We start from the raw sequence: 26,373 nt of genomic DNA, 5'->3' as shown, positions 1-26,373 counted from the left end.
TCAGAGTTGAATCTACATTTTACATAAACTATAGGGTAATACTTGAAAAAATATCTTAAAGAAGAAAAAGTCTTCACCTACCCACTAGAATTTACAGCTAATCCTATATCCTATCTCAGTGGATTTTCTCCTTCTACTACCTCAACAGGAAGCAAAGGGTAACAATAAAAGTGAAAGAATGATATGCGTTGAAGCAATGCTCCATCATCATCATTCTTCACATATTTAGAGGAAGGAACAACAGCTATATAAGAATGGAATTAGAAAACCTTCATTAATAGCTTAGGGTGTGCTGACAAAATTCATACCTAAAGAATTTAATTTAAAAGGAAAATAGTATTGAGAATAGTATTTATTTATATAACCAAGAAGGAAAATATAATACCCTTTAGAAAATAAGTTGAGGAAAAACCAATACTGAGTTCTGTGTACGACTGAAGATTAACCTTCAAGAGGAGTTGAGAAAATACAACTACTTCCATTCAATGTAAAGATGGAAGACTACATCCAGGTTTTCTATGCTGCATTGTCAGATAAATATATATGCTTGCTGTTCTCACTACTGCCTAGTGAAAAAGCATTAACCAAAAATATTTGGAATTAGCCAGAAAATAGAAAAAATATTAGTGGGCACAGACTAAACATACAAAATTCAGAAGCAAGTGGAAATATTTAGACCAGTATTTGACAATATTTTTGCCCAAGGGCATAAATTACCAGTGAAAGATTAAATTTGACAATTTAATAAGCCCATGAAGCATTGTACTAAAAATTAAATTTAGATTTACTACATTGAGTTGACAGATCAATAAGTATTTGTTAAAACACTATTATGAGCCAGCCCTTTGCCTGGCTGAAGATGAAAAAGAATGTTAAAACTATCACAGCTTTCAAGAGTTCATGGTTTAATGGGGAAAAAATAAGGAAACTATGTATGAAGATATATACAGGATAAATTGGATAAAGTATTCCAAGGAAAGCACTAGCACATTACAGAAAATTATAAAAGATCTTACAGAAAATAGGATTTAACTGAGCCTTGGAGAAGGCTGGGAAGTCAGAAGGAACAGAAAAGGAGGAAGAAAATTCCAGAAATGGATTTGCCAGTGAAACAGATTTTGAAGGTGAAGGAACAACTAGGATCACCATGTCTTGTGGAGAGACAAGTGAAGTGTAAGAAGACTGAAAAGGTAAGAGATGGAGCAGGTTATAAAAGCTTTAGAAGTCAAAAGGAAGATTTTATGTTAACAGGGAACCATTGGAGTTTTTGGAATAAGGGAAGTGGAGGAGACACAGTCAAGACTTGTGCTTTAGGAATACCAGTTTGACAGCCAAGTGGAACAGGGACTGGCATAGGAAAAGATTTGAGGCAGTGAGAGCAATCATCATTCTACTGCAATAGTCCAGGTACGAGAAGATGAGATCCCATACCAGACAGATAGCAGTGAAAGAAGAGAAATGGGATATATCTGAGAGATGGTACAAAGGTGGATTCAGACAGGACTTGGCAACTGATTGGATGGGAAGTATGGGTTAAAAAGTGAGAAACTGAGGATAACACAAGTTGGAAGCCTGAGTGAATGAAGCTGGTGGTCATTTTAAACCTGATATTATACTGAAATGAAATATTTTTGAATATGCAATTACAATAATTTCCCAGGGAAATATTTCTGGCTGCAAACATTACAAATCATGGCTTGATTTATTATTTTGTTGATTTAATCTAGACTTAAGAAATTAATAATGCAGGTTTTAAGCTTAAAAGAACAAATCCTAGTTTCATGGTTTATTCTGAGAAATCATGGAAACATTGAGGAGTCAAAAAGTTTCTCTCCTAAGTAGTTGTTTTTTACTTTAATCCTTAGAATGAAAAAACAGTATTCCCTCATGTTTCAGAGCCATAAAAATTGGTGATTTTATCCTTATTTCTCCCTCTTCCAGTCTTATATATTAGTTGCACTACGTAATTTTGGAATTGCTTTGCTAAAACTCTGTAAGTCACCTAGAATTATTTTATAAATATGATTCTGTACCATCTCACCCATAATTGTAAATTACCTCTTCAGATTTCTTCTTTATTTGTTTCTCAAACTTGTCCTTGTTTCCTTCCAGTTGGCTCAAATGTGCAGCCAATTCTTCTTTACACATATCCAGGGCTGATTCTAATTGTCTGACCTAGTCACAGGTAACAAAAATGTCAAACAAGTAATGCTTCAAGAAGTCAGGATCAATAAAAAGAAGCTACGACTGCCACCCCTCCCAAGTGTCAGTCAGTGCCTGTCCATGCTTGACATTATCCGCACAGACTTTAAACCATTAAAGAAATATAATCAATGAATTCTTGACTATTGTAAACTTACCTTCTGGAGAAGCCTCAGGGAAGCTTCAGGAGATTTAAAAAGACATAAAAGAATAGCAGAGACAAGAGGAGAAGCAAGAACAGAGATTTAAAACAGCAACAAAAGGTATTAAGCAGCTAACAGCAGAGACTAAAAAATTCAATGTGAAAAATGAAGGAGTCCCTCAATACAGGCGAAAGCCCAGAGAAGAGCCCCTGGGATCTCAGTGGTTTCCTGAGCATTGCTGTCATGTATAAGGAAAACTAGGCATAGGGCAGCTCTGCATAAGAAGTGGGGATCTTTTGGAGACCTGTCCCATTCTGAAAGTCAATCTGAAGTATACCAGTTTTTATTTTTACCTTTTTACTCCCAGTGCTAAGACAAAGAACAAGTACTCAATAAGTGTTTGTTGAAATGAATTTGTAAAAATAATTATGTGATTTTGTTTTTGCCTAAATGTATTCTCTGTCTCTTTCTCTCTCCCCCAAATTTTTTCATCCTTCCTAATCTTTTTTCATTTCCCACAGCACCATGCATCCCCTTCCCTTTCTACCCAGGGCCTTGTCTCATACTTCACTTTAAAAATTGAGACCAATTGAGCTCCTTTCCCCAGTTGCCATCAGACAACTTTCTTTGCTTTCTTCTCCTTTACTTCAGGTTCTGATGAGGGGGCTTGTCACAATCCTTATCAAAGCAAAACACTCTGTGTTGTATCCTTGGTCCCGAACACTCCTAACTTCTCCACCAATTGCTCACAACCTTTTCCCATCCCTTCTTATTTTTTTTAAACCTCAATAATCTGGCTTCTGACCTCATCTATTAACAAAAACTGTCCTCTCCAATTTTAAAAATGATCTCTTAAATGCCATTTTCTCAATTCTGATCCTTTTGAACTCTGTAGCATGTGCCACTGTTGATTACCTTTTTACTTCTGGATACTTTCTCTTCTCTAAGTATTTGTAATACAAGTTTTCCTATCTGTCCAATCATTACTTCTCATGTTCCATTGCTGGTTCTTCATGCAGATCATGTACATTAAAGCTCTACACTCGGCCCCCTCTTCTTTTCACTCTCTGCTCTCTCATTTGGTGATCTCATCAGTTGCCATAGGCTCAACTACTGTCTCCAGGCAGTTGATTCCTAGATCACTCTACTTGGCTCTAATTCTCTTGGCTTTTATCTCTCTTAGCTTTAGTCATGTATCTCCAACTACCTGTTGGATATTTTAAACTAATGGGTATCTTAAACTCAACATGTTCAAAAGTAAACTTATTTTTCCTCAAAATCTCTTATCTCCCAATCTTCCTATTACTATTAAGGATGCCACCAAAGAGATTTTAAAAAACAAGAGAGAAAATATTTGTACAAAATATACTTATAACAGTTCTTTTTGTGGTAGCAAAGAATTAAAAACTGAGGGCATGTCCATCAATTGAAGAATGGCTGAACAAGTTGTGATATATGATTGTAATGGAATACTATTTTACTATCAGAAATGAGGAACATAATGATTTCAGAAAACACTATAAAGATTTACATGAACTAAAGTGAGCAGAACCAGATCATTGTACAAAGTAGCATCAATATTATAAACTGCTTACTGTCTCAGGAAAGGGGAAGGGAAAGAAAGAGAAAAATATGGGACTCAAAATTTGAAAAATTAATGTTAAAAATAAAATATCATCATTCAAAAAAAATGGAGGAGACATAAGCATGTTTCCCAGCAGGGAAAAAGACAATGGGGATGAGAGAGGTAGTTATTTTCTGAAGAATACAGGATAGAATAGGATATTGAAAATTCATGAAGAGAAATTTGCCTTGGCAAAGAGAAAGGCAAAGAGAAACCTTTCCACATGAGATAGAGATGAAGGAGAAGATAAGGGTAATGTGACATGGGAAGAGAATCGAAGAAGTTGGAACTCAATGAATGGCTTCGATTTTTCTTAATGAATGGCTTCAATTTTTCTTAGTAATGTATGAGATAAGGTCTTCAGCTAGATGGGTTAAAAGGAGGGGGTATAATAAGACATTTGAAAAGAGATGAAAAGGCATGAAATAGCAACTAAGGTAAGACAAAAATTAAAGAGGTGTAAAGGGATTGTTCTTGCTATAATTAAGAGCCCATTTGAAATTATGTAGCAAATTTCCGGTGAACCAAGCAACTCAATTTTATGATTTTTCTCCAGTTCTTTTCAGCAGGATATGAATAAAGTGAAAACAATCAAAGGATGCTGTGAGTTACCCAAGGTTGATACTTAACAAGGCATTATCCACAGTCATATAATGGGGCAAGAGGAAAGTACAGTACATAGTGTAGAGTTAAACTGATTCACTAAAGGGTCAGATTAAAGAGGAAGAAGAATGTAGATTACCTCCATGATCAAATTCAAAGCCCTCTCTCTTATGGAACTCTCTTCAAAAAACAGCCTCTTTGAGAAAAGGTTGTGCAAAATGTTTATAGCAGCCCTTTTTGTAATGACAAAGTGGAAATTGGGTGGATGCCAATCAGTTGGGGAATGGCTGAATAAGTTATATGAGTGTAATGAAATATTATTATTCTATAAGAAATGATGAACAGACCGATTTCAGAAAAGCCTAGAAAGACTTACATGAACTGATGTTAAGTGAAGTGAGTGGATCTAAGAGAAAATTGTACACAGCAACAAGATTATGTGATGATCAACTGTGATGAACTTGGGCTCTTTTCAACAATGAGGTCATTCAAGGCAATTCTAATAGATGGGACAGAAAGTGTCATTTACATCCAGAGAGAAATCAATGAAGACTGATTGTGGATCAAAGCATGATTTTTTCATCTTTTGTTGTTATTTGATTTTTTCCTTTCTTGTGTTTTTTTCCTTTTTGATCTGACTTTTCTTGTGTAGCATGATGAATATGGAAATACATTTAGAAGAATTGCACATGTTCAACCTGTATTGGATTGCTTGCTGTCTAAAGGAGGGAGAAGGGAAGAAGAGAGGACGAAAAATTTGAAACATAAGGTTTTGCAAAGGTGAATGTTGAAAACTATCTTTGCACATATTTGAAAAAATAAAATACTACTTCAAAAAAAGCAAACAAAAAATAACTTAAAAATAAAAATAGTAACAGATAGCATTTTTAACAGTGTATTTTTTGTCTATTTTTGTTCCTAGCATTTAGAATAGTGCCTGGTACATGTACATAGGCATACTGACTTGCTTATTGACTGATTAAAAAAAATTTTTTAAATGGCCTCTTCATTCCTCATCTTATACTTTATTCCCTTCTCTAATTCTATAATTCAATTGAATATAGTTATTCAAATACAATATTCCATCTCTTCTTTCTGTTTATCTGTCAAAAATGCATGGAATATTTTACCCCCTCACCTCTCATAGCTACCCTAGCTTCCTTCAAGATGCAATTCAATCCCAACTTCTCTAAGACATATGTCCAGTGCCCGCTTCCTATTCATGCCTTCTTTTTGACATTACTTTCATCTACTTTATATATCCATTGTACCTATTTATTTATATGCTGTGTCCCTGGTTTTGAGAAGAGAGTGTTCTTTGTCTTTTTTTCAATGAACTCCAAGACTTAACAGAGTACCTGGCATATAGAAAGCACTTAATGCTTCTTGGGTTGTCTTGATTGATTCTATATGTTCTCTTCTCTCCTCTGACACTGGCACCATACTGGTCCGCTCCCTCATCACCTCATGCCTAAACTACTGCAATAGTCTGTTGGTTATTATTTCTGTCCAAGTTTGCTGTCTCTTTTCACTCTTATCCTCCACTCAGCTATTAAATTGTCAACTTCTCCTTTTCAAAGGTCAAGTTTGATCATGTTCTCCTTGACCTCCCACCATTCATTCAGCTTCAGGGGCTTCCTAATCCTTCCAATATGAAAAATAAATCCTCTGTTTGGCTTTCAAAATCTTCCATAACATGGCCTCTTCTACTTTTCCAATCTTCTTTTTAATCTAATCTAGTGACTAACTTCCTTTGTTGTTCCTAAAAACAGACACAAAATCTTCTGCCTTTGGAAAGTTTCATTTGCTGAAACTCTCTCCCTTTCCCCTCTGTCTCCTAACTTCCCTGGTTTTTTCCAGTGCCAGCTTTCTGAAACAAATCTTTTTTGGTCCTCTGTTAATGCAAATTTCTTGTTGTTGTTGTTTAGTCATTTCAGTCATGTCTAACTCTTTGTGACCCCATGTGGGGTTTTCTTGGCAAAGATACTGGAGTGATTTGCCATTTTCTTCTCCAGCTCATTTTACAAATGGGGAAACTGAGATAAAGAGTTTAATGACTTGCCCAGGGTCATACAGCTAATGTCTGAAGGATTTGAACTTAGGTCTGACTCCACTGGTGCTTTGGCTACTGTACTACTTATTAGCTGCCTCAACTGCAAAAGCCTTCTCTCTGATTTTCATCTCCAGTTAGATAATGTCTAATATCTTTCTCTGTACACAGTTGTTGCAAGTTGCCTACCCCACTAGATTTGAGCTCCATGAGAGCAGGAATATGCTTTGCCTTTCTTTGTATCTTCTGTACTTAACACATGCCTGGAGCAGACCCTTATTTAATGACACACTGACTAGAAAAGGACTGAGAAAAGAAACAATCTAAGACGACTGCTGGAATTCAACTAATCTATATCTTATCTACAATAGCAACAAAAAAATGCAATTCAATTGACCAAACACTGACCATTCTCTGCTCCAGTAGGCACCTCTTGATCCTAGTTGAATATCAGGATATCCTTCTCAACTAGCAGTCTGCTAGCACCCACAAAGAACTTGTTAGCATGGTGTCTCAAATCTCATTTCCAATGAGCTTCATGATTGTACTAATGCAATATTCTTTTGGGTTGGAAGCAGATGCTATATTCTTGTTTCATATGTAGAAGTTAACTGACATGATCCAAATAACAAATTATATTAATGGTATAGCCACAAACAGAATACACAGGGCTCTTTGACTGTGGCAGAGTAGAATGCACAAAAGATTTGGCAACAAATCATGGCCCAATCCCGTGCGACCTCAGGAAAATCACTGAGCTTCTCAGGATTTTTGCCTCTGAAATGAAGAGATTAAGAGACCAGAAAGTCTACATGTTACATGTCAGTGCTGCTTATGTCATACTCTGTCATAATAAAAATGATTTTTTAAAATATTTTAAGCCTATAAAACTACTTATCCTACAAGTGAATTCATAAGAACTTAATTTTTTATATTCATCAAATAAAAATGGAATATAATGTTCTATTGAGGCACAATTTATAAGTTGAAACAACTATTATGTTACAACTATTGGTACTTACAAATTATATTGTGTGCCTCAGGATTTCTACTGGCCCAACATAATCTAGCTTTTTAAAAAAACTAATGGGAATCACTTTCCATATAAGAATTTAATTTTTTTAAAGTGGGCATACAGCAACAATATAGATGTTTTATCAGAAATATTATCTCATGCATTCAATCTTTACATTAAATAATATACTTTTTTCAATCCTACATGTTTATTTGGTTGGAGAAGAAACACACAAATCAACAAATTTTAGATTGTTTTAGCAAAAAATAGGGATAACAAAAGATAGAGATTAATTTGCATTGTCAGAAGATTATCTTTCATGCATAATCACAAAAGGATTTTAGAGAAAAAATAGAGAACAAATATTATGTAAAAATATGAATTTTAGATGCTTATCAGATAATTTTAAACTATATAAGACAGAAAAATGAAAGGTACTGACATTTAATCTCATTTTAACATAAAACTTTTTTTTGCTAGATCTACAATTTCATTGGTATGAAAATTGTCTAATAAGAATTCTATCAACACTGATCACTGCAACTTACTAACTCTGCAACTTACCATCTTACTGAGTTGCCTGGCAAACTAAAAGGTGAGATTTGCTCAAGGTCATACACCAAGATATGGTAGAAAGTGAAATTTGGAGTTGAATCTTCCTAATTATGTAACCAACACTCTCTCTGCTACTGTGCTCATGCTACCTCATATCTTGTAAAGAGAGGTTATGAACAATTGAAATTCACATCTAATATAAAATCTTTATGTGAGCTAGTAATTTCAAATACCATCTGAGCTACTTTGATTTCCATTTCCATTCATTTCTGCTCTTAGCCTTATGCATAGTGAAATGGTGAAAAAGAAAGAATCCAGAAGGAAAGCGCCAGGAAAAGAAGTTTTAATGGTTTATAAAGTAGATCATTAACTACTTAATAATCAAGAGTTGCTCACAGTACACAATGAAGAAATAAAATATGTTCAATAGTATAGGTAAGCCTGCATTTGTAGAATATAACTCTTAATTTATTCCTTTTTTTATAAAGAAACTTAAAAAAATTGTTTGGAAAAATAAAGTTCTGAAAACTTAAAACAAGAGAAAGAATTTCTTAAATGACAATGTACTAACTTTGATTGTTTCTTCAGATACTTGGTTCTGTAACATTTTCAAAGATTCATCTTTCTTGATATTCTGCTTCTCCATTTCCTATAAATATAAAGATATAGCCAATAATATGTAAACATGCATATAAAAAGTCTACATACCAAGAAAGCAATAAATAATTGTTTTGAGTAGGAATCACAACCACATAATAGAAAATGATAATTGAAAAAAATTTTATGCTTAAATAATATCTTATAAACATGATTTTTACCCCTCTTTTTTCCTGCAATAGTCTATCCAGTGATTCAAGATGATGTTGTTTATATGCTATATCCTGTTGCAAAATGGACACAGTCTTCTCCTGTTCTTTGAACTGTTGGTCTTTCTTTTCTAGCTGAATTTGAAACTGTGCATAAAAACATGATTAATTAATTGATTTGCATATAATTTTTTTCAGGGACTTCAACATTTTTAATGCAATTAACAACCCCCAAAAATATATCTTACACTAGCCCAAAACATATCAGTAGCAAAGTTTAAAAGAAAATATATACTCAAAAAAAAAGGAAATACACATTAAATCAATCAATAAATGTACATCCTATGATGTACTTGATCATAAAATTTAGAGTTGGAAGAAGTATCAGAGATCCTCTGGTTCAATCTCCTCATTTAACAGATGAAGAAACCAAGGATAAGAGAGTTGTTATTTGGGAGGCTACAGGTGCAGTGTGGATAAAGTACTAGGCCTACAGTGAGAAAGATCCAAGTTTAAATCCAAACTCAGATATTTACAATCTGTGTAAGTTATTTAATCTCTGTTTGTTTCAGTTTCCTTAATTATAAAATGGGAATAATAACAGCACCTCCCTCCCTCCCAAGGCTATTGGAAGAATCAAACGAGATAATATTTGTAAAGTACAAGATTTGACATATGGCAGGGGTTTAAGAATTATTTTTTCCTTTCTTCCACCTATACCATGTTACCACAATACAACAAGCATAACAAATAATAAATTACACCAGAAATCTAAGGGGCCTTGGAACTAAAACAATCAAGAAAAAAATAATCAAAGAAAACTATAAAAATTCCATTTCTGTTTAGCAGTTAGATAATATTACTTACTAGAGAATATATTTTATATAAAATGTTTGATGATTTGAAGAATGTTCCTAAAACACCTATCTATTCTATAATTCCCAAAAATGTGATAAATACATATAAACATCAGAACACTAAAAACCTAGCTATTTTTCCCTATGGGGATCAGCATAAATAGCCAATGACAAACAGAACTGCCCTGAAGGCAGAAAGTGGAAAGTGATATGAAGGCCTAAAGAATTTGGCCACATTCCAGAAAAGGAGGAAGAAAAGCCAATTCTCAAAAATCATCTAACCCCTATATTTTAAAATCTAGATAAAAGTGACAACCATCAAATGAATTCAGACAATTTATATGTTAACAAAATAAAAATCAAAACACTTTCCTCATCTCTGTATGCTTTATCATGTCCCTGACTTTAAAATGGAGCTTGGTTTAACAACCACAATATAGGGCAAGTTCCCCTTCCTTCCAGAACATGGTCACTACCTTATTTCAGGCCTTGATCACTCTTATTGCTGCAATAGGTTCTTTGACAGTGGGTCAGTTTCCCTGCCTCTAATTCCTCTTCTCTATTATCCATAATATTCAAAGGAGCCAAATTATTAAGCTAGATATGACCATGCCATTCCCCTATTCAAGATTCTTTAGTGGCTTCCTATAGAAGAATACATGATCATATTGCCTGGCATTTAAAACTCTACATAACCTAGCTCATATTTTCCCTTTCCTTAGATTCAAATTACAAAAAAAATTATAGTTTAATATTCAAGGGAAGATTTTTAAAAACATTTTAAGCTACTCAAAACTAGGTATTAATGGCAAAGAGATTATGTCTTATTTATTATGTGGAAATAATTTTCAAAACTAGTAAATATTTTTGGAATGAAGCATTCAAAACAAATTGATCAATATGAATATTTCATTAGTAAAAGCAGTCAGGCTATACCCTAAGAATTTCTTATCCTGGAGTGTAAATCCACTTTACCTTTCATAGCCTTATTCCACATGATCACATATCCACATCCATAATTCTAGTAAAACTACATTACTTTATACCAATATATAATCTATACTTTCCTCCATCACAGTCTTGCATGGCACTTCCCCATCACTGCCTGTTAAAAAGTCCTTTTGCCCATAACACTCCCCAAGGGATACTGAACCAGATTAAAATGTTCATTGAGAAATATTTAACAAAATAAGTAAAAATACAATAAAACAAATAATATTACATTTTATAACTAAGACAGTGTGAAGTCTGCAGGGATCCTTATGTACAGATTAGTCACCTTCCATCAGGTGATGGAATGAGATAATAACTGTCAAGTAGTTGATATAGTATCAGGCACATAGTAAACACTATATAAATGTTCATGATGATGTCAATGTTCGATATTCCTGTGCCAAATCAGTGACGTCACAGGACTAGATTCTATCTCCTCTCTAAGGTCATAGAAAGATTTACTCTGTAATTCAGTGGTATGATGGTCTTTACAGACTAAACTAATACACAATTTTTCTCAATTTTTGGAGGGTCAAAAATCATTTTAGGCAAGTCTGTATTTATATTCTTCCTGAAACTTAGCAACCAATAGATACTATTCATGGTTGTCCCCTTTACGAAGTGTGACTTAAAGGTTAAGTAATTCTTTGACACATCTTCCTTTTCATCCTACATCTTTTCATCATCCTTCAAAACCATATACATGAAGTGGAACTTTTTACAAAACTGTCTCCATCTTCTGATACTGTCTCCATTTCCAAGGGGAAAAAAATACCTCAAAACTTAACTTTAACATGCTGGCATAAAAGCCTAGGAATGTCCTTCTCTAACCCAATTACTTAAAAAGTTCCCAAATTATTCCACATTGCCTAGTTCAGGGCTCTACAAATTTTGGGTCACCATTTTACCATGGCATCTAGTTTTTTCCATCTTACTCTCTGGTATTTATATCACAATATTACGCAATCTTTGGCCAAAAAACAAGGTTCATTTTTATTATCATAATGACCTGAAAAGAAGTGTACTAAACTTTATTCAAGTGTTATTCAATGCAGGAAGCAATGAAGCCTTCCACATTGTATACTAGGATTTCTTTGACTTCAGTAAAGCTGTTCCAACTACAACCAAGGCCCTAGTCTCTGTAAAAATCAAATGCGAAGGCAAGGAGGCATATAGAAGTTAGGGGAAGGGATTTAGATACTAGGGCATCTTCTAGCCATATATATACACACTAGGAGATATCTAAACTAGAAGTGAATAGCTCTTGATTCTTTGCAGTAATCCTTTTAGATTAATTCTGTAGTTCCTTGGTAACCCACCTTTAACAATGATAAGAAACAATATCCTATGGCAACATATTGTGGAATTAATATTCTGTGTTGTTTTTTTATTTTTTCTCCCTTGAAAGCTAAAGAATGAACCTAGTTACTAAATCTGGAGAATGATACCTAAAGAAAATTGGTCTAGCCTTGTGTTACACATCTTCGATAGGAGGGCCATTCCAAGACAACATCAAATCTTTTGAGTCAAAAGAAAACAGATCCTGATCCAAGCCCACATTTTCTGGACAAATATATCCCAAATATATAATTTCCAAGACTGCATAGAAGAAGGGTACCAGCTAATTTTAATTCCAACATTTATCATAAAAATTTTCTAGGCTGTTTTTAATCCTTTTGGCAATAATATAAAATGTTTTCTAAAATTATAATGAAATCTTTTTTAAAGTTTCTTTTTTAACCATACTGGTTAGTCTACTTTGAAAAAGGTAAAGGTTATTCTATTCTCTAAAGCTTTTCACCCAAACTAATATTCTACTTCAAATTTTCTCCTTCCTATTTAATCAAAGGTTCTTAAGTATAGTTACTCTCCCTTTTTTACCTGATTTTCATCCAAATGCTATCACTAATAAATCATATGAAGCATATGAAGCATCTGCTGAATAGTTTTAAAATGAAATTATTTTTTAAAATTATTACTAAAATAATTTTAATAATATTAAAATAAAATTAGTAAATTATTAATAAATAAAATTATTTTTAAAAGATTTTAAAAGATTAAAATGAAATTATTGCAATTATTATTAAAGTATATATGGGAATGCCTGCCATCTAGGGGAGGGGGTGGAGGGAAGGAGGGGAAAAATTTGGAACAGAAGGGAGTACAAGGGATAATGTTGTAAAAAAAAAAAAAAATTACCTATGCATATGTACTGTCAAAAAAAAGTTATAATTACAAAATTAATAAAATAAATACACTTTTAAAAAAAGAAATTATTATTAAAGATAAAATGAAATTATATTTTAATGCAATAAATTCTTACTAGTTCAATCTGATGTTCCATTTCTTTGTGTTGTTCATAATGAATTTTCTTTGCCGTTTCAAAAGCTACACACATTTTCTCATGTTCTGAATTTATATTTGATTCCAAACTGTGTATCTTTTCATTCTTTTCCTAGAAAATACAATAATACTTTTAAGGAAATAACTAATTAAAACACATTAATTATGTATTTAATGTGAAAGCATAAAATTTCTTAAAATGTCCAAAATGAGGACCAAGCAGTTAAGTATTTTTTACCTAAAAAAAAAAATACTTGAAATTGCATTTAAATTACTTAACTTTAAATGGATATGAATTTCTTAAAATGGGAAATAAGTTGTAAAAATAAAAAAAAAAAACCCAAAACTTTTGAGTTGAACATAGCATAAAACTGATATGATTACAATGAAATAAAACATGAAAATAAGAGAACAGAATGCCAAGTATTCTGTTAAGACTCAAAAAGTAAGTAAAAAGAGAAACAAATGCAAAATGAATTAAATCATGGTGTAGAATTTGTAATGATCCTAACTGTAATAACTTCAATAACAATGCTAATGCTTAAAACATGCTGTTAAAAAGTACAAAAACAAAGAGAATTCTCAGTTAAAAGGCTATTTTTACCATAACTTCCTGTTCCAGTTCAGAATTTTTTGCAGCAACAGAAGAATAAGCATTTGTTTTTTCTTCAAGCTGTTTCTCTAATGTGAGAATCTGAGAATTTTTCTTTGTCATCTGAAAAAAATAAATATACACTTTGAGATAAGTGTAGCTGATAAGCAGAAAATAAAATTTATTTTTCTAGGAAATTATAGCTAATTTTCTTATTCTGCAGTTTAAAAATCTTTTCATACATACTACTAAACATATTGTGTGAATGTGGTATTGTAGAAAAAGTTTGGCTATGAAGTCAAAAAAGGTCTAGATTTAAGTAATGTATTATTCTACTTCCTACCTATGTAACTCTGAGCAACTGAGGTTACAATTCCTCTCTCTGATAAAAATAAAGGGATTTTACTCAATCCCTAAAATTCTTTTCAATTTAAAGCTTCTATTATGTGTAAAACCTAAGCAAATGTACAGTGATAGATACCTTTGTACTTTTTGCAAAATAGTTTTGGATTCCATATAATCACAAGTTGTTTTTACAATTGGTAATCTACTATGCAGTAGCAGAGATGAGAAACAGAAACAATTAGAATAAGAAAAATGGAAGTAATCTAACCCATCTCCCAGGGCCCAGATAGGGCTTTAAGTGAATCAATTCAACACATTTTCTAACTCAATGCCTGAAAATTTCTGGGGAAGATGTGATTGCTTAAATTAAAGGTAAGTCATCCTTATCACTATTCACCATCCATTCCCCATGGGGTTTCCCTCTTAGTAAGGGAGCTGAAGGAAACAAACATAAAAAACACAACCACTCTAACCCAGGCATGGCTCCCAAATGCAGCCTCTAGTTTAGAGGAAGAAAACAAACATTTATTAAATACCTATTATGATAAACACTCTACAAATACTGTTACATTTAATCCTCACAATAATCTTGGGAAATAGGTACTATTATCCCCATTTCACAGATGAAGAAATTGAAGCAAATAGGAGTTAAGTGGCCTGTCCAAGTCATATGCCTAAATAAATGTCTGAGAATGTATTTGAAGTCGGGTCTTCCTGACTCTAAGCCTAGCACTATTCACTGAACCAACCAGCTGTTAAGCATGGTATCCCCAAAGAAAAGCAATAGCTTCCTATCTCAGTGGAAACTTTTTAAAACTTCTATTTTCCCTTTATATAGATGAAGAATATTAGAGATTCAATCTCTACCACACACTTCTCTCTTTTCAAGTAGGTATCATCAATTCTTTATTCTTTCCTTTGCTGTTCAACTGAGAGAAAAATTTTTAAACATTTACAATAAATATGTCATACTAAAACACTGGATTAAAGACCGATCTACAAATTACTGTTTCTATTGTTCCAAATAAAATTGAGTGAAGTCATAAAATGCAATTTCATTTTAAGTATAATATAAAATTAGTACTTTTCCCACTATGATTATATAGTATCTTTCAACCACTAGAAAGTATAGGATCAAAGCCAAATTTAATCTACAGGTTAAAAGAAAAAGGCACCTTTCCTGTACTTCTGAATTAGAGTTAATTTATTAAAGAAATCCACTTACTTCAGATTCCATTTTACTAGAATTGGTAATTTTCTCTAACAATTCTTCTTGTATTGCTTGAAATTGGCTGGTCCTATGAGCCATGTCAGCCTTTAATTCAGAATTCTCAGCTTCTGTTTTTGCCAACTTAGCCCGTAACTCTTCTATGCCGGAAGCAAGTCTTTGTTTTTCTCTCTCAAAATGCTTGCTTACAATATGTAACTTTTGACATTGGATATGATCTGCTGTGACACAAAATATAATTTTACATTTACTGTTTAATATTAAGGTTGTTATCACAAAACACACTTGAGTAAATTAGTTCAGAAAAATATCACAAAATAATTTCTACAGGTGAGCACAAAGAACTGGAAAAAAGGTGAAATCCATTATGAAAGTGATGTGCCATCCTACATGATGCATGAAATAAAAGTCCCAGGAATAAGCTGTTCTAGATAGTTATTTCATCAAAATATTAAAGGATTGATCCTTTAATGAGAATTTTTAAAAATATAAACCTTTTAAATGATATTCAGACATATCTTCTTAATTAGGATATACTGAATAAAATGTAACTTCTCTGACTTTCTCAGGATCATCATAATCAACAGCAAGTTTCACTTAAGATATATTGAAGACACAGATGCTACGCATGTTCTGTTGCTTGTCCTTCATTTTTGAAGAGGACCAATGCCAATCAGGGATATTTTGACTTGGGCATGAAGTGGACTTGAGTGAAGCGGAGTTGCACAAAGTCATCAGCCTTTCTCTTTCAGTCCAAAAGACAAAAGTCAGGATGCATGGTGATAGCCCAGAACGCAGGGAATGACCTTGGCACCTTGCTATTGGACCAAGCACTCCACAGAACCTGCTTTGGTCACCTTCATGGCCACTGCAACAAATTAAGTCTGATTTGCTTATTCTTCTGGAGGAGATATTTTAGATTAGAATAGTTTACTATAGTTCTCCTAACTCACCAACAGGTTTGAGACCTATCAGTTACCCCTAACATAGTTGAGCCTGTCTCCCAAGATTTTTGCTGGGGAGTAGCCATAGCTCCTTGGGGCAGAGATGCTAGTACTCCCTGAACACCCCATATACTCAAAGAATGGGGATGCTGGGATACCTTTCTTATGAGGGTTTTTGAGGGGTGCCATAAGGGACCCCTTATGCTAGCTTCAAATACCTTCTCCTCTCCCTCTTAAGATTTCCTCTGCCATAAAGAATATAATTCTGATGCTCAGGGGTCTTTGTCTGCCACCTCTCATGCTGTAAAATTATTCTGATGTCCCTGTTCTATTTTGGTAGTCAGAGTGCCTGATGGATTTTTTTTCCTCTAGAACTGTGATTTTATCAATGTGATGAACTCCTTGAAGGGGCCTTCCTCTATTAAATATCTTCTTTCCAATTTAAAAGTTTTAAAAAGCTGCTTGGGGGATAAGAGATTATTAAATGAAAGTTCAGAGTCAGATTTTTCAGTATGAGATCTGAACTAGGAGTTCTGAATGATGAGGCCAGATTTCTAGCAGCTCAATGGTGCTTCTCCTTTTAAACATTACCTCAAACTTCTGCCTACAAATGTGCACAATTTTTTCCCATCTCCTCCCCACTAGCTATTTATTGCTGCATATCTCTTCTCCTCTTGTGGCTAAACTCCTTGAGGAGGTCATTGATAATTGATATCTCCACTTCCTTTCTTTTCAAAGTCTTTTTTAAAACTTAATATCTAGCTTTCAACTTCATCATTAAACTGAAACTGTTCTTTCCAAAGTTACCAACAACTTCTTAATTGCCAAATCTAACAGCCTTTTTAAAAAAAATCCTCATCTTTCTTGGCCTTTGCAGATTGACCTGTCAATCATTTTTTTTGCTTGATACTTTCTTGTCTAAGTTATGATGACACCATCTGTCCTAGTTTTCCTCTAACCTGTCTGATCCTTTGTAAGTCTCCTTGGCTACCTTTTCATCTAGATCAGGCCCAATAATTGTGAATGTTTCCCAGGGCCTCTCTTCTAGGCTCTCTTCTCTTTTCTCTGTCTACTATTTCACTTAGGGATTTCACCATCTCCCCTGGTTTCAATTATCATCTCTGTGCTGATGATCCTTAAATCTCCTTCAGATCTCAAATTCATCCAGCTCTAACTTCTCTCTCAATATCTAGTTCTAGATCTCCAACTGTCTACAGACATTTCAAACTGGATGTCTGGTAGACTTCTTAAATCAAATATCCAAAAGTGAACCAAATCCTTTTCTCCATTACACACTTCTCTATTACTGTCAAAGATGCCATTATCCTCCTAGTCCACTCACTCAGAGCATAGTGTTAATCCCTGACTCCTTACTCTCTCTCCCTCCCCATATCCAATCTGTTGCTCAGACCTATCAGTTTTGCTTCTCTTTGATGACACTGCCACTACTTGGTAAAGTGATGGAGACCCCCATCACCTGATGCTTGGACTATTGCAATAGCCTGCAATAAGAATCTGAATTGGCCTGTCCCAAGTCTTTCCATTCTAGTTCATTTTCCATTTAACTCCCAAAAGTGGTTTTCCTAGAGCACAGATCTGACCATCTCATCCCACTCTTACTCAATAAGCTTCCTATCTTTATAGCCTTTTTACACCTTCCTTCTCCTTCCCCTCATACTCTGTCACACTGGATTCTGCTGTTCCTGAAACAAAACACTGTCTTTGGCATTCTCATTTTTCTCCATACCTGGAATTCTCTTCTCCTCATCTCTGCCTCTTAGCTTCCCTAGCTTCCTTTAAGTCTAAGTATGCATCCCATCTTCTAGAGGAATCTTTTTCTAATCACCTTTAAGGTAAGTGCCTTATCTCTGATATTATCTCCAAATTATACTGTTTGAATATCATAATTTACATGTGGTTTCCCTATCAGATTGGGAGCTTCTTGAGAGCAAAAATGGTCTTTTGTCTTTTTTTGTATTTTCAGTGCTTAGCACTGTGCCTGAAACATAGCAGTCACTTAAATGCTTTCTGATTGACTACTGATTCTAACTGCCATCAACAATGCTCCATTTGTGCTACTAATGATGATTGCTAAAATCTTTCTTCTCTTTGTATTTCCAAGAGCTCCTAGGGTCTAGGAAATTAGATTTCCCTTCTGCATGGCTGTATTCAAAATAACCAAGATTTTACTATAAGGAAACAGGTAACTAACAGGGACTAAGAGAAGCCTAACTTGTAGAGTGAATTGAATCATAAGACAATAGATGTGGGGTTTCAATGTTTAAAAAAGATCTTTGAATAATAGTAAAAAGAAGAAATGAAATTATGCCTTATGTTATTTGATTAAAGAAAATAAAGAATTAAAAAGAAATTTTGCTAACCCATTAGGTATTAGTGAATAAGTTAATAAACAACAGATCATAAGATAGAATTGCTTCCCCAAAGAAACCATCATAAAAATCATAGTTCTTATTATATGTAAATTATAATTTTACATACTTGCTTGATTCCCACTTAATTTTACAGGTTCTGTTTCTAAGCCACTTAATTGGCCACCTTCCTGTATTTCATCATCACCAAAAATAGAACCAGGAAACTGACTGGCAGTTAGGTTTGTTTGAAGTGTATTAATTTCTGCCTCTTTCATTGCAAGCTTAATCCTGGCAACAAAAGAAAGGGATATAAAAGGTTGAAGAAAAAGTACATTTATAGAAAATATTATCTATCATTACCAAAAAGAAAAGATATTTTAATGATTGCCATCAGTCCAGAAAATGAAACATTATACCTGAGGTTTGAGATCACTGATTGATTTATATCACAGCAAGAAACACAGAAATCTTCTTTGGTTGAGAACTTTTCCACTTGACGCTTACAGATACACATTTTAGAATTAAATTTTTCTCTGTTAAACTGCAAGTTAAAAAATAAGCATGGTTAAGCATATGTATATGTACCTGTGCATGTATTTTAAAATAGAAAACTCTAAAAGTTCATAATGAGAGTTGTAGCTATACAATAATTCACTTGAAAAAAGAATTGCAGGTGTGGGATAAATCAATCTGAGCTAACAGCATAATATGGCAGCCAATAGGTTGCATAAATAAAACTACTGGATAGAGCAGTAATGAACTGAACCAGCTACACCCAGCAAAAGAACTCTGGGAGATGATTATGAACCACTACATAGGATTCCCAATCCCTTATACTTCTGCATTTTTTATTTCTTTCACAGGTTAAATGTACACTATTTCAAAGTCCGATTCTTTTTGTACAGCAAAATAACTGTTTGGTCATATATACATATATTGTATTTAATTTATACTTTAACATGTTTAACATGTATTGGTCAACCTGCCAACTGGGGGTGGAAGGGAAAGGAGGTAAAAAATTGGAACAAAAGGTTTGGCAATTGTCAATGCTATAAAATTACCCACGTATATATCTGGTAAATAAAAACTATAATTTAAAAATAAAATAAAATAAAACTATTGGGTCCAGAATGTAGGAGGAACAAATAGCCTCTTGTACTCTGCCTTGGTCAGATGATTTTGGGAGTGTTATGTATTGAAGTATTATGGAGTATTATATGGGTACCTCACTTTAGGGCAGGTGGTAACCAGGTTAAAGAAGGATCACCAGGATAGTGAAATAATTTAAAATTATGTATTGTAACAAAGGAACTAACACTTCGGCCTGAAGAAAAGAAGACCTAAGACTTTTTGAAGATCACAGTTTTCAAATAAAGAACTGTCATGTAGAAAAAGTATTAGATTTACTCTGATACAAAGGACAGAATTTAGATCAATGAGTAGAAATTAAAGGGAAATAGGTTTTAATTCAACACAAAGAAGAGCTTCTTAACAAAAAGAGTTAATTTTGTAATGCTCAGATGGTTATGAGTTCCTTGTTGTGGAATTGTTCTAGGGAAGCTGTTGACCACCTTCAGAAAGGAATACATGCTTTAAGTTTGGGCTGGGCTTCAAGAGTTTCTTTCCAACTTAAAGAATTTGTAATAAGGTTCTAATACAATGTTAAAATTCAAAATTTCAAGTTTAAAAATATATATTATTTAGCTTACCTTGTACTTTTTTAATATGATTATTTTTATTTTTATATGACTATTTCATAGCCACATAATGCAGTTCATAGAGTGCTTTCCTACACAATAATTTCAGGAATTTAATTTCATTTTACAGATGAAACAGCTGACTACTCAAACAGACAATAGTTATTATTGCTAAGCATTGTGCTAGAACACAAGACAAGGCCAGCACAGGGTCAAAAAAGCTAAATGACTTGCCTAAGGGTACACAGTTGATAGGTAACAGAGCCAGGACCCTTATCTTATAATTCCAGTCTAGGGTTCTTTCTACTGGGGCACTTTCAATTGTCTTTTTTAATACTGGTCTCTCTATCCCTTCACAGTGAGAAGTGCCTAGGCTGCCCCCTAACCTACTCCATGCTCTGCCTGGGACCATACCATATTCATGAAGGAGTCAGTGCTAAGGCATACTTGGCCTTGCTCACTGCAGCTCAGATCATCCTGAATCTAGGGGCCCAAAAGCCTCAGGTTCTAGGGTAGTTGGATGATAGGTACATGTCAGCATGTCCAGTTCTGCTCCAAATTATCTATGTAACTTTACCTCCCTGAGCCTTTATTGTAGTAAAAAAAAAAAAAAAAAAAAAAAAAATCATTATCTTTAGGATCCCTCCCAGTTCAAAAATTCTGTGATTCTTAATCTAGTGGTTCTTTGGCAGCTGAGTGAATCTTTCAGACTCTTAAGAGTAATGCTTTAAAATGTATGCACTATGTGGGATTATAAGGAAAATCAACTATATTATTAAATATTTTAAAAATGAATTGTGTTGTGGAATATTATTGTTCGGTAAGAAATGACCAGCAGGATGATTTCAGAAAGGCCTGGAGAGACTTACATGAACTGATGCTAAGTGAAATGATCAGGACCAGGAGATCATTATATACTTCAACAAAACTATATGATTATTAATTCTGATGAGGTGGCTATATTCAGCAATGAGAGTATCCAAATCAGTTCCAATTATTAAGTAATGAAGAGAACCAGCTGCACTCAGTAGAAGAACTATTGTTCTACTGCGTGGACCACAACATAGCATTTCCACTCTGTTATTGTCTGCTTGCATTTTTATTTTCCTTCTCAGGTTATTTTTACATTCTTTCTAAATCTGATTTTTCTTGTACAGCAAGATAACTGTATAAATATGTATACATATATTGTATTTAACATATACTTTAACATATTTAATATGTATGGGACTACCTGCCATCTAGGGGAGGAGGTAGGGGGAAGGAGGGGAAAAGTTGGAACAAAAGGTCTTGCAAAGGTCAATGATGAAAAATTGCCCATGCATATGTTTTGTAAATAAAAAGCTATAATAAAAAAAGAAAAGTTAGGTATGATAGATCTTTGGAGAAAATTAAATGGAGACAGAAAGGAGGGGAAAAAATGAGTTCTTGGGGCCTGTACTTTATAGAGCATGAAATTGAATAAGTGATTTTACTGAGATCATCAAGTATAAGAAATAATCATAAACCATTATTCACTTGTAGCCTCCTGACCCTAGATCTGTTCTTCTTACCCATCAATAATCCCTTTACACACAAACTACCTAAACAACCTCTTTAGAAGATGGGTATAGAGGTATGATGAGACTAACTGTAATGTGGTGACTTGAAAAAGATAAGACACAGTACATGCTTCATGAAAGAAGAGTGAGTAGATAGTTTAAGGGTAGAAAGCAGGCACTTGGTTCAAGAGAATGTATGAAGAAGAGTACTGGATAGGTATAAGAAGAAAAGAGAATCAGCCCAATGAGATCAATCAAGTAAAGCAACCACAGCATGATACTATCTGGTAAAGCACCTAAAGAGAATTTTCTTTTCCTGTTTCATAAAGAACTAGATGTGGATAGGTTATATTTTCAAACACACTTACTGGCAACTGGGAAATAATCATTTCCAAACTGCTTAGTTCTTGCCTTGAATCTTCAATTTCACTCTGACACAAACTCAGTCGTTCATTCTGCTTTGTAATAAGGACTTTTAATTCTCTGTTTTCATTCACTAGAGCAAGTTTTTCTCTAAGAATTTCTTCTTTGTCCTCTAACTCATTCTCCAGCTTTAGGATGTTTTGTTTAGACTCAGTTAGTTGGGACATGATCTCAGAATTTTTCAAAACCATACTCCTTATTCTTTCTTTTCCATCATTATTTTCATCCTTTAATTGCCTATGAAGAAAAAAACAACAAAAAAAGGAACTGAGGATAAGCATATTCTCTTTTTAAATAATCATTCTTAACACCTTTTTTAACTTATTAAAATAATAATAAAACACTTTCAAATAAAATCATATAATTAGAATAATTTAATAATATTTTAATGATCTTTTTATTCTTATTTTAAAATGCATTCCAAGAAAGCTGACTGCAACACATTTCTCACAACACAAAGGATACTTTAATTTCCTAGGCTAAGAATTAAAGAACACAAGAGAAAACTACAGATTATTGTTCTCAACTATAAAATACTTTTGTAAAGCAGATAATGTTCTATTGATCTTTAAAGGACTTGATTCAATGAGTGAGTGAGAATTTAAACTCTGTAACTTATAAGAAGTAGCAAATAGAGAAAACTGATTCTAAGATTAAAATTTAGCATTAGCTGCCAAAACAGAAAGCTACATAATGAACTGTTTTTTCCTTCCTAGAAAACTGCAAAATGTATTAAAAAAAAAAAAAAAAAAAGAAAAGAAAAGAAAGAAAGAAAGCATCATTAAGCTAACATCTGAAATTAAAATGACTTTATAGCATATGAGTATTTGTAACAAAGAAAAATATAGACTTTGCATTTTAAGTATGCTACCTACATGAAACAAATTATATAAACATCCTTATTTTTCACAAACTTTTGATAAGTAAGAGTAAAGGAGAAAAACTGTTATGGAGACCAAATTCCTTAATGATATTATTTGGATGTTCTGGTTTTTTTTTGTTTTTAAGCCAGAAATAAATGCAAAATACAATTTGGATCATTTGTTAATTGACACTACTTTAATAAAAATGTTCATCTCTATACTGAAACAATTAAAATATCTATTAAATTAAAAAAATCTTAAATTCTTATCAATATAATATTCTTTTGTGCTAACAAATTATATCATTTTTATTTCATCTATCTTTATTCCTGGAAATTTTTTATTTAAACTTACAAAGATGTTGGGAAATTGCTATTCTTAATAAATTAAGGCCACCTTTAGTCCTTACAGAGAATTTGGTTTTCTTTTTTTTTTTTTTTCATCTTAATAGAACTGTCTTGCCCATTGCAGATACACAGCATACCTCAGCTTGTCTTTCATGGATTCCAAGTCCTCTTTGTATACAACACATTTTTCCTGTAATCTTTTATTTTCTTTTTCACAATTTACTAGATTTTTCTCTAACAGCTCTTCTTCAGCTTGAACCTGAAATATTAAGTGAAATGAAAACACTAACATTAAAAATGTGACATGATTTAAGGATGTCACAACCTGGGTTCTAAAATGTGTAAAGAGGGCTGACAACAAAGTTTTATTGGTTTTTTTTTTTCCTTTCCCTAAAACTCTTGAGTTTATGGGGAAAAGAGAAAGTTTACTTAAACTTGAAATGAAGTGCAGAGATGGAAGAGAGAAGAAGGGTCTTTGTCAACTCTCATCCCTTCAAAGAGAAGACATTATTATTCAGAGTCCGTCCTGAGGGCAACAGTTCTTTGCTTTTAAAGGACCCCAATGGGCAAATCATCTGAAAAAACTTTCAGTGAAGGCAATACCATAATTAATAGTTAATGTTATAAAGTTATGCCACAATGCAAGCAAATACAAATTCCAGATTAAAAATGAAGCAATTTGTCTTCTAGCTTTTTCCCAATCTCTACTCTCCTAATTCCTAAAAGGGGAATCTTTCAAGACAACAGCTTCTCTGCTGCTGCAAAAGATTAATCACTACTTTGCAGCAAATGCCTTTAGAAACAAATACCCACAAATCTGTAACTATCTTATAAAATTGAGTGAAAACTCACCTGCCCATCTTATTCCCTTAGGAGATAGTTCTATAGCTTTACGAAAGCAGACATGATTACCACTAAGATGTAAAGCCAATATTCTCTCTTCCCTATCTCTAAGGAATATTTTATGAAGCAGAAAACAAACCTATCCCTATTCTAAAGAAACATCTTTATTGTCAAATCATGACTTTTTTTTTTTTAAACTTTTCTGTACCTGACATTGTTAACCCTTCCCTTTCATTGAAATGCTTTTATTCTTCCTTGATATTTGCTAAGTACTGCACCATCTTGGTTCTGCTTCCTTTTTTGCTCTTTTGACTTTTCTTCTTAGCTTCTTAACTATAGGAATTTCCTACTAGATTTTGGCTACTATTTCTCTTAAAGATTTCTTTCCTTCCTCAAAATCTTCCTGCTTCTTTCATTTGCCCTCATCATATATTACTGTCATATCTCCCAAGTAGAATGTGAGCTTGAGGGCAGAGAAAATCATTTTTATCTTTGTATCTTCCATGTTTAACACAATGCTTGTACTCAAGCCCTTAAACACTTGCTGAATTGAATTTCAAAGTTCATTAATGCTCTGCTTTCAAATCTCTCCACTGGGTTTTGTGGAGGAAGGATGGATTTGGTAAAATTTAAAATTCATTTTAAACTTAAATAACCAGTCTTTGATAATTCCCACATTTATATCTCTTCCAAATGGGTATTTTCATCTGAGTTCCAATTAATACCACCAACAGCCTACTAGGCATTTCTACTACCTCCTTAGATCCAATGTATCCAAAATTAACTTCATCTTCTTGCTCCTCAAACTGGTACCCCTGCTAACTCCCACCTTTGTCAATATCTTCTCATTTATTCATGCTAAAAAACCCCTTTGACTCATTCCTTTCAATCTTCCTCTGAACTCTGATTTAATGTTAATCTTTTATATCTGACCAATTTTGCAGATTTTTTTTTTTGATCTGCAAATCAGGAAGTTGGCCCAATATGATCTGGCCTATCAAGATTCTTATTCTTATCTGATAGCTAGTATGATAGCCTTCTCTCTATATTATGGATTATGTTTCTAATCACTGATTAAATTTATTAGATTATTGATTAAATCATTTAAAAATAGATTGAAGTGGGAAGGGGAGTTGAGAGAAAATGAATTCTACAATCACACTTGGATAGCAAGCCTGAGAAACTGGGAATGTTGTACCAAAGTAATAGAGAAAGTGTATTGGGGGGAAGTGTTTGAAGGAAAAAGTAATGAGTTCTGCTGTAGTTCTGTGGAGTTTAAGATGTCTATTTGGAATCCAATTTAAGAGGTTTGAAAGGCAATTGGAGAAGTAAGTTCAGAAATTTATAAAGAGAAAGAACTCTTTAACCTGTTTTTATAAAACAGGGTCCTATTTTTTTATTTATCTAAGGTTTTTCTCTAGACTCTATTAAAAGTGCTTAGTGTAAGTGGAATTTATAATTAGTGAGAAGTCTAGCTCTTCTTAACAACAGATAATGTGTTAGTTTTATGCATATATGTCTCTTGAGGTCATTCAGGATGTGACTGAAGGTGGAAAAGAGAAAAGTCATATGGAGAAAAGAGGAGAATGAAATGAAAATGATTAGGGGAAAGAAGGAAAGAAAGGAAATGGAAAAAACACAACAAAACAAGAAGAAACTAGAAAAGAAAGAATAAGCCAGCCCAAGCAGGGATGAACAGTCACAAGGACGACAGAAGAAGCTCTCTTCCTGCCCAAGTTAGATGTCAGAAGATGAGTATCATATGGGCATAACTAGCTACCCACCATCTTTCTTTTCAAAACAAGCCGCTCCTAGGCCATCGGCCACTTATGCTTTTTCTTAGAATTTACATGGTAATGATGCTAAAACTACTATGCCAATTCTCATTTAGCTTAAGTGGAACATCAGCCCAAACACTTCAGCACCAACACTCTTTGCCCTGTCCCCAATCCCAGCCAATCTGAGTTCAGCTTCAGAGTCTTTTGCC

At 33.4% G+C, this 26,373-nt stretch overlaps 1 protein-coding gene across 5 annotated transcripts in view; it reads right to left on the bottom strand.

Moving 5' to 3' along the window:
• Positions 1 to 26,373, bottom strand: part of CCDC18 (coiled-coil domain containing 18) — a 79,319-nt gene that overhangs the window by 36,379 nt on the left and 16,567 nt on the right. For 4 of the 5 annotated variants that reach the window (XM_074262709.1, XM_074262711.1, XM_074262712.1 and 1 more), the window contains exons 8-17: positions 23,681 to 23,802; positions 22,279 to 22,570; positions 19,089 to 19,213; positions 18,800 to 18,960; positions 15,354 to 15,577; positions 13,796 to 13,906; positions 13,172 to 13,303; positions 9,011 to 9,145; positions 8,764 to 8,841; positions 2,059 to 2,175 (exon numbers count right to left, since the gene is read on the bottom strand). In XM_074262709.1, the coding sequence (XP_074118810.1) occupies positions 2,059 to 2,175; positions 8,764 to 8,841; positions 9,011 to 9,145; positions 13,172 to 13,303; positions 13,796 to 13,906; positions 15,354 to 15,577; positions 18,800 to 18,960; positions 19,089 to 19,213; positions 22,279 to 22,570; positions 23,681 to 23,802 (1,497 nt within the window). The remainder of the gene's footprint in view (positions 1 to 2,058; positions 2,176 to 8,763; positions 8,842 to 9,010; positions 9,146 to 13,171; positions 13,304 to 13,795; positions 13,907 to 15,353; positions 15,578 to 18,799; positions 18,961 to 19,088; positions 19,214 to 22,278; positions 22,571 to 23,680; positions 23,803 to 26,373) is intronic. The other variant, XM_074262710.1, reaches the window with a different exon arrangement.

The sequence above is a fragment of the Sminthopsis crassicaudata genome, chromosome 4 (genome assembly GCF_048593235.1).
Source record: "Sminthopsis crassicaudata isolate SCR6 chromosome 4, ASM4859323v1, whole genome shotgun sequence".
Lineage (NCBI taxonomy): Eukaryota > Metazoa > Chordata > Mammalia > Dasyuromorphia > Dasyuridae > Sminthopsis > Sminthopsis crassicaudata.
Note: the sequence above shows the minus strand (reverse complement) of the source record. Positions and strands in the feature narration are given on the sequence as shown.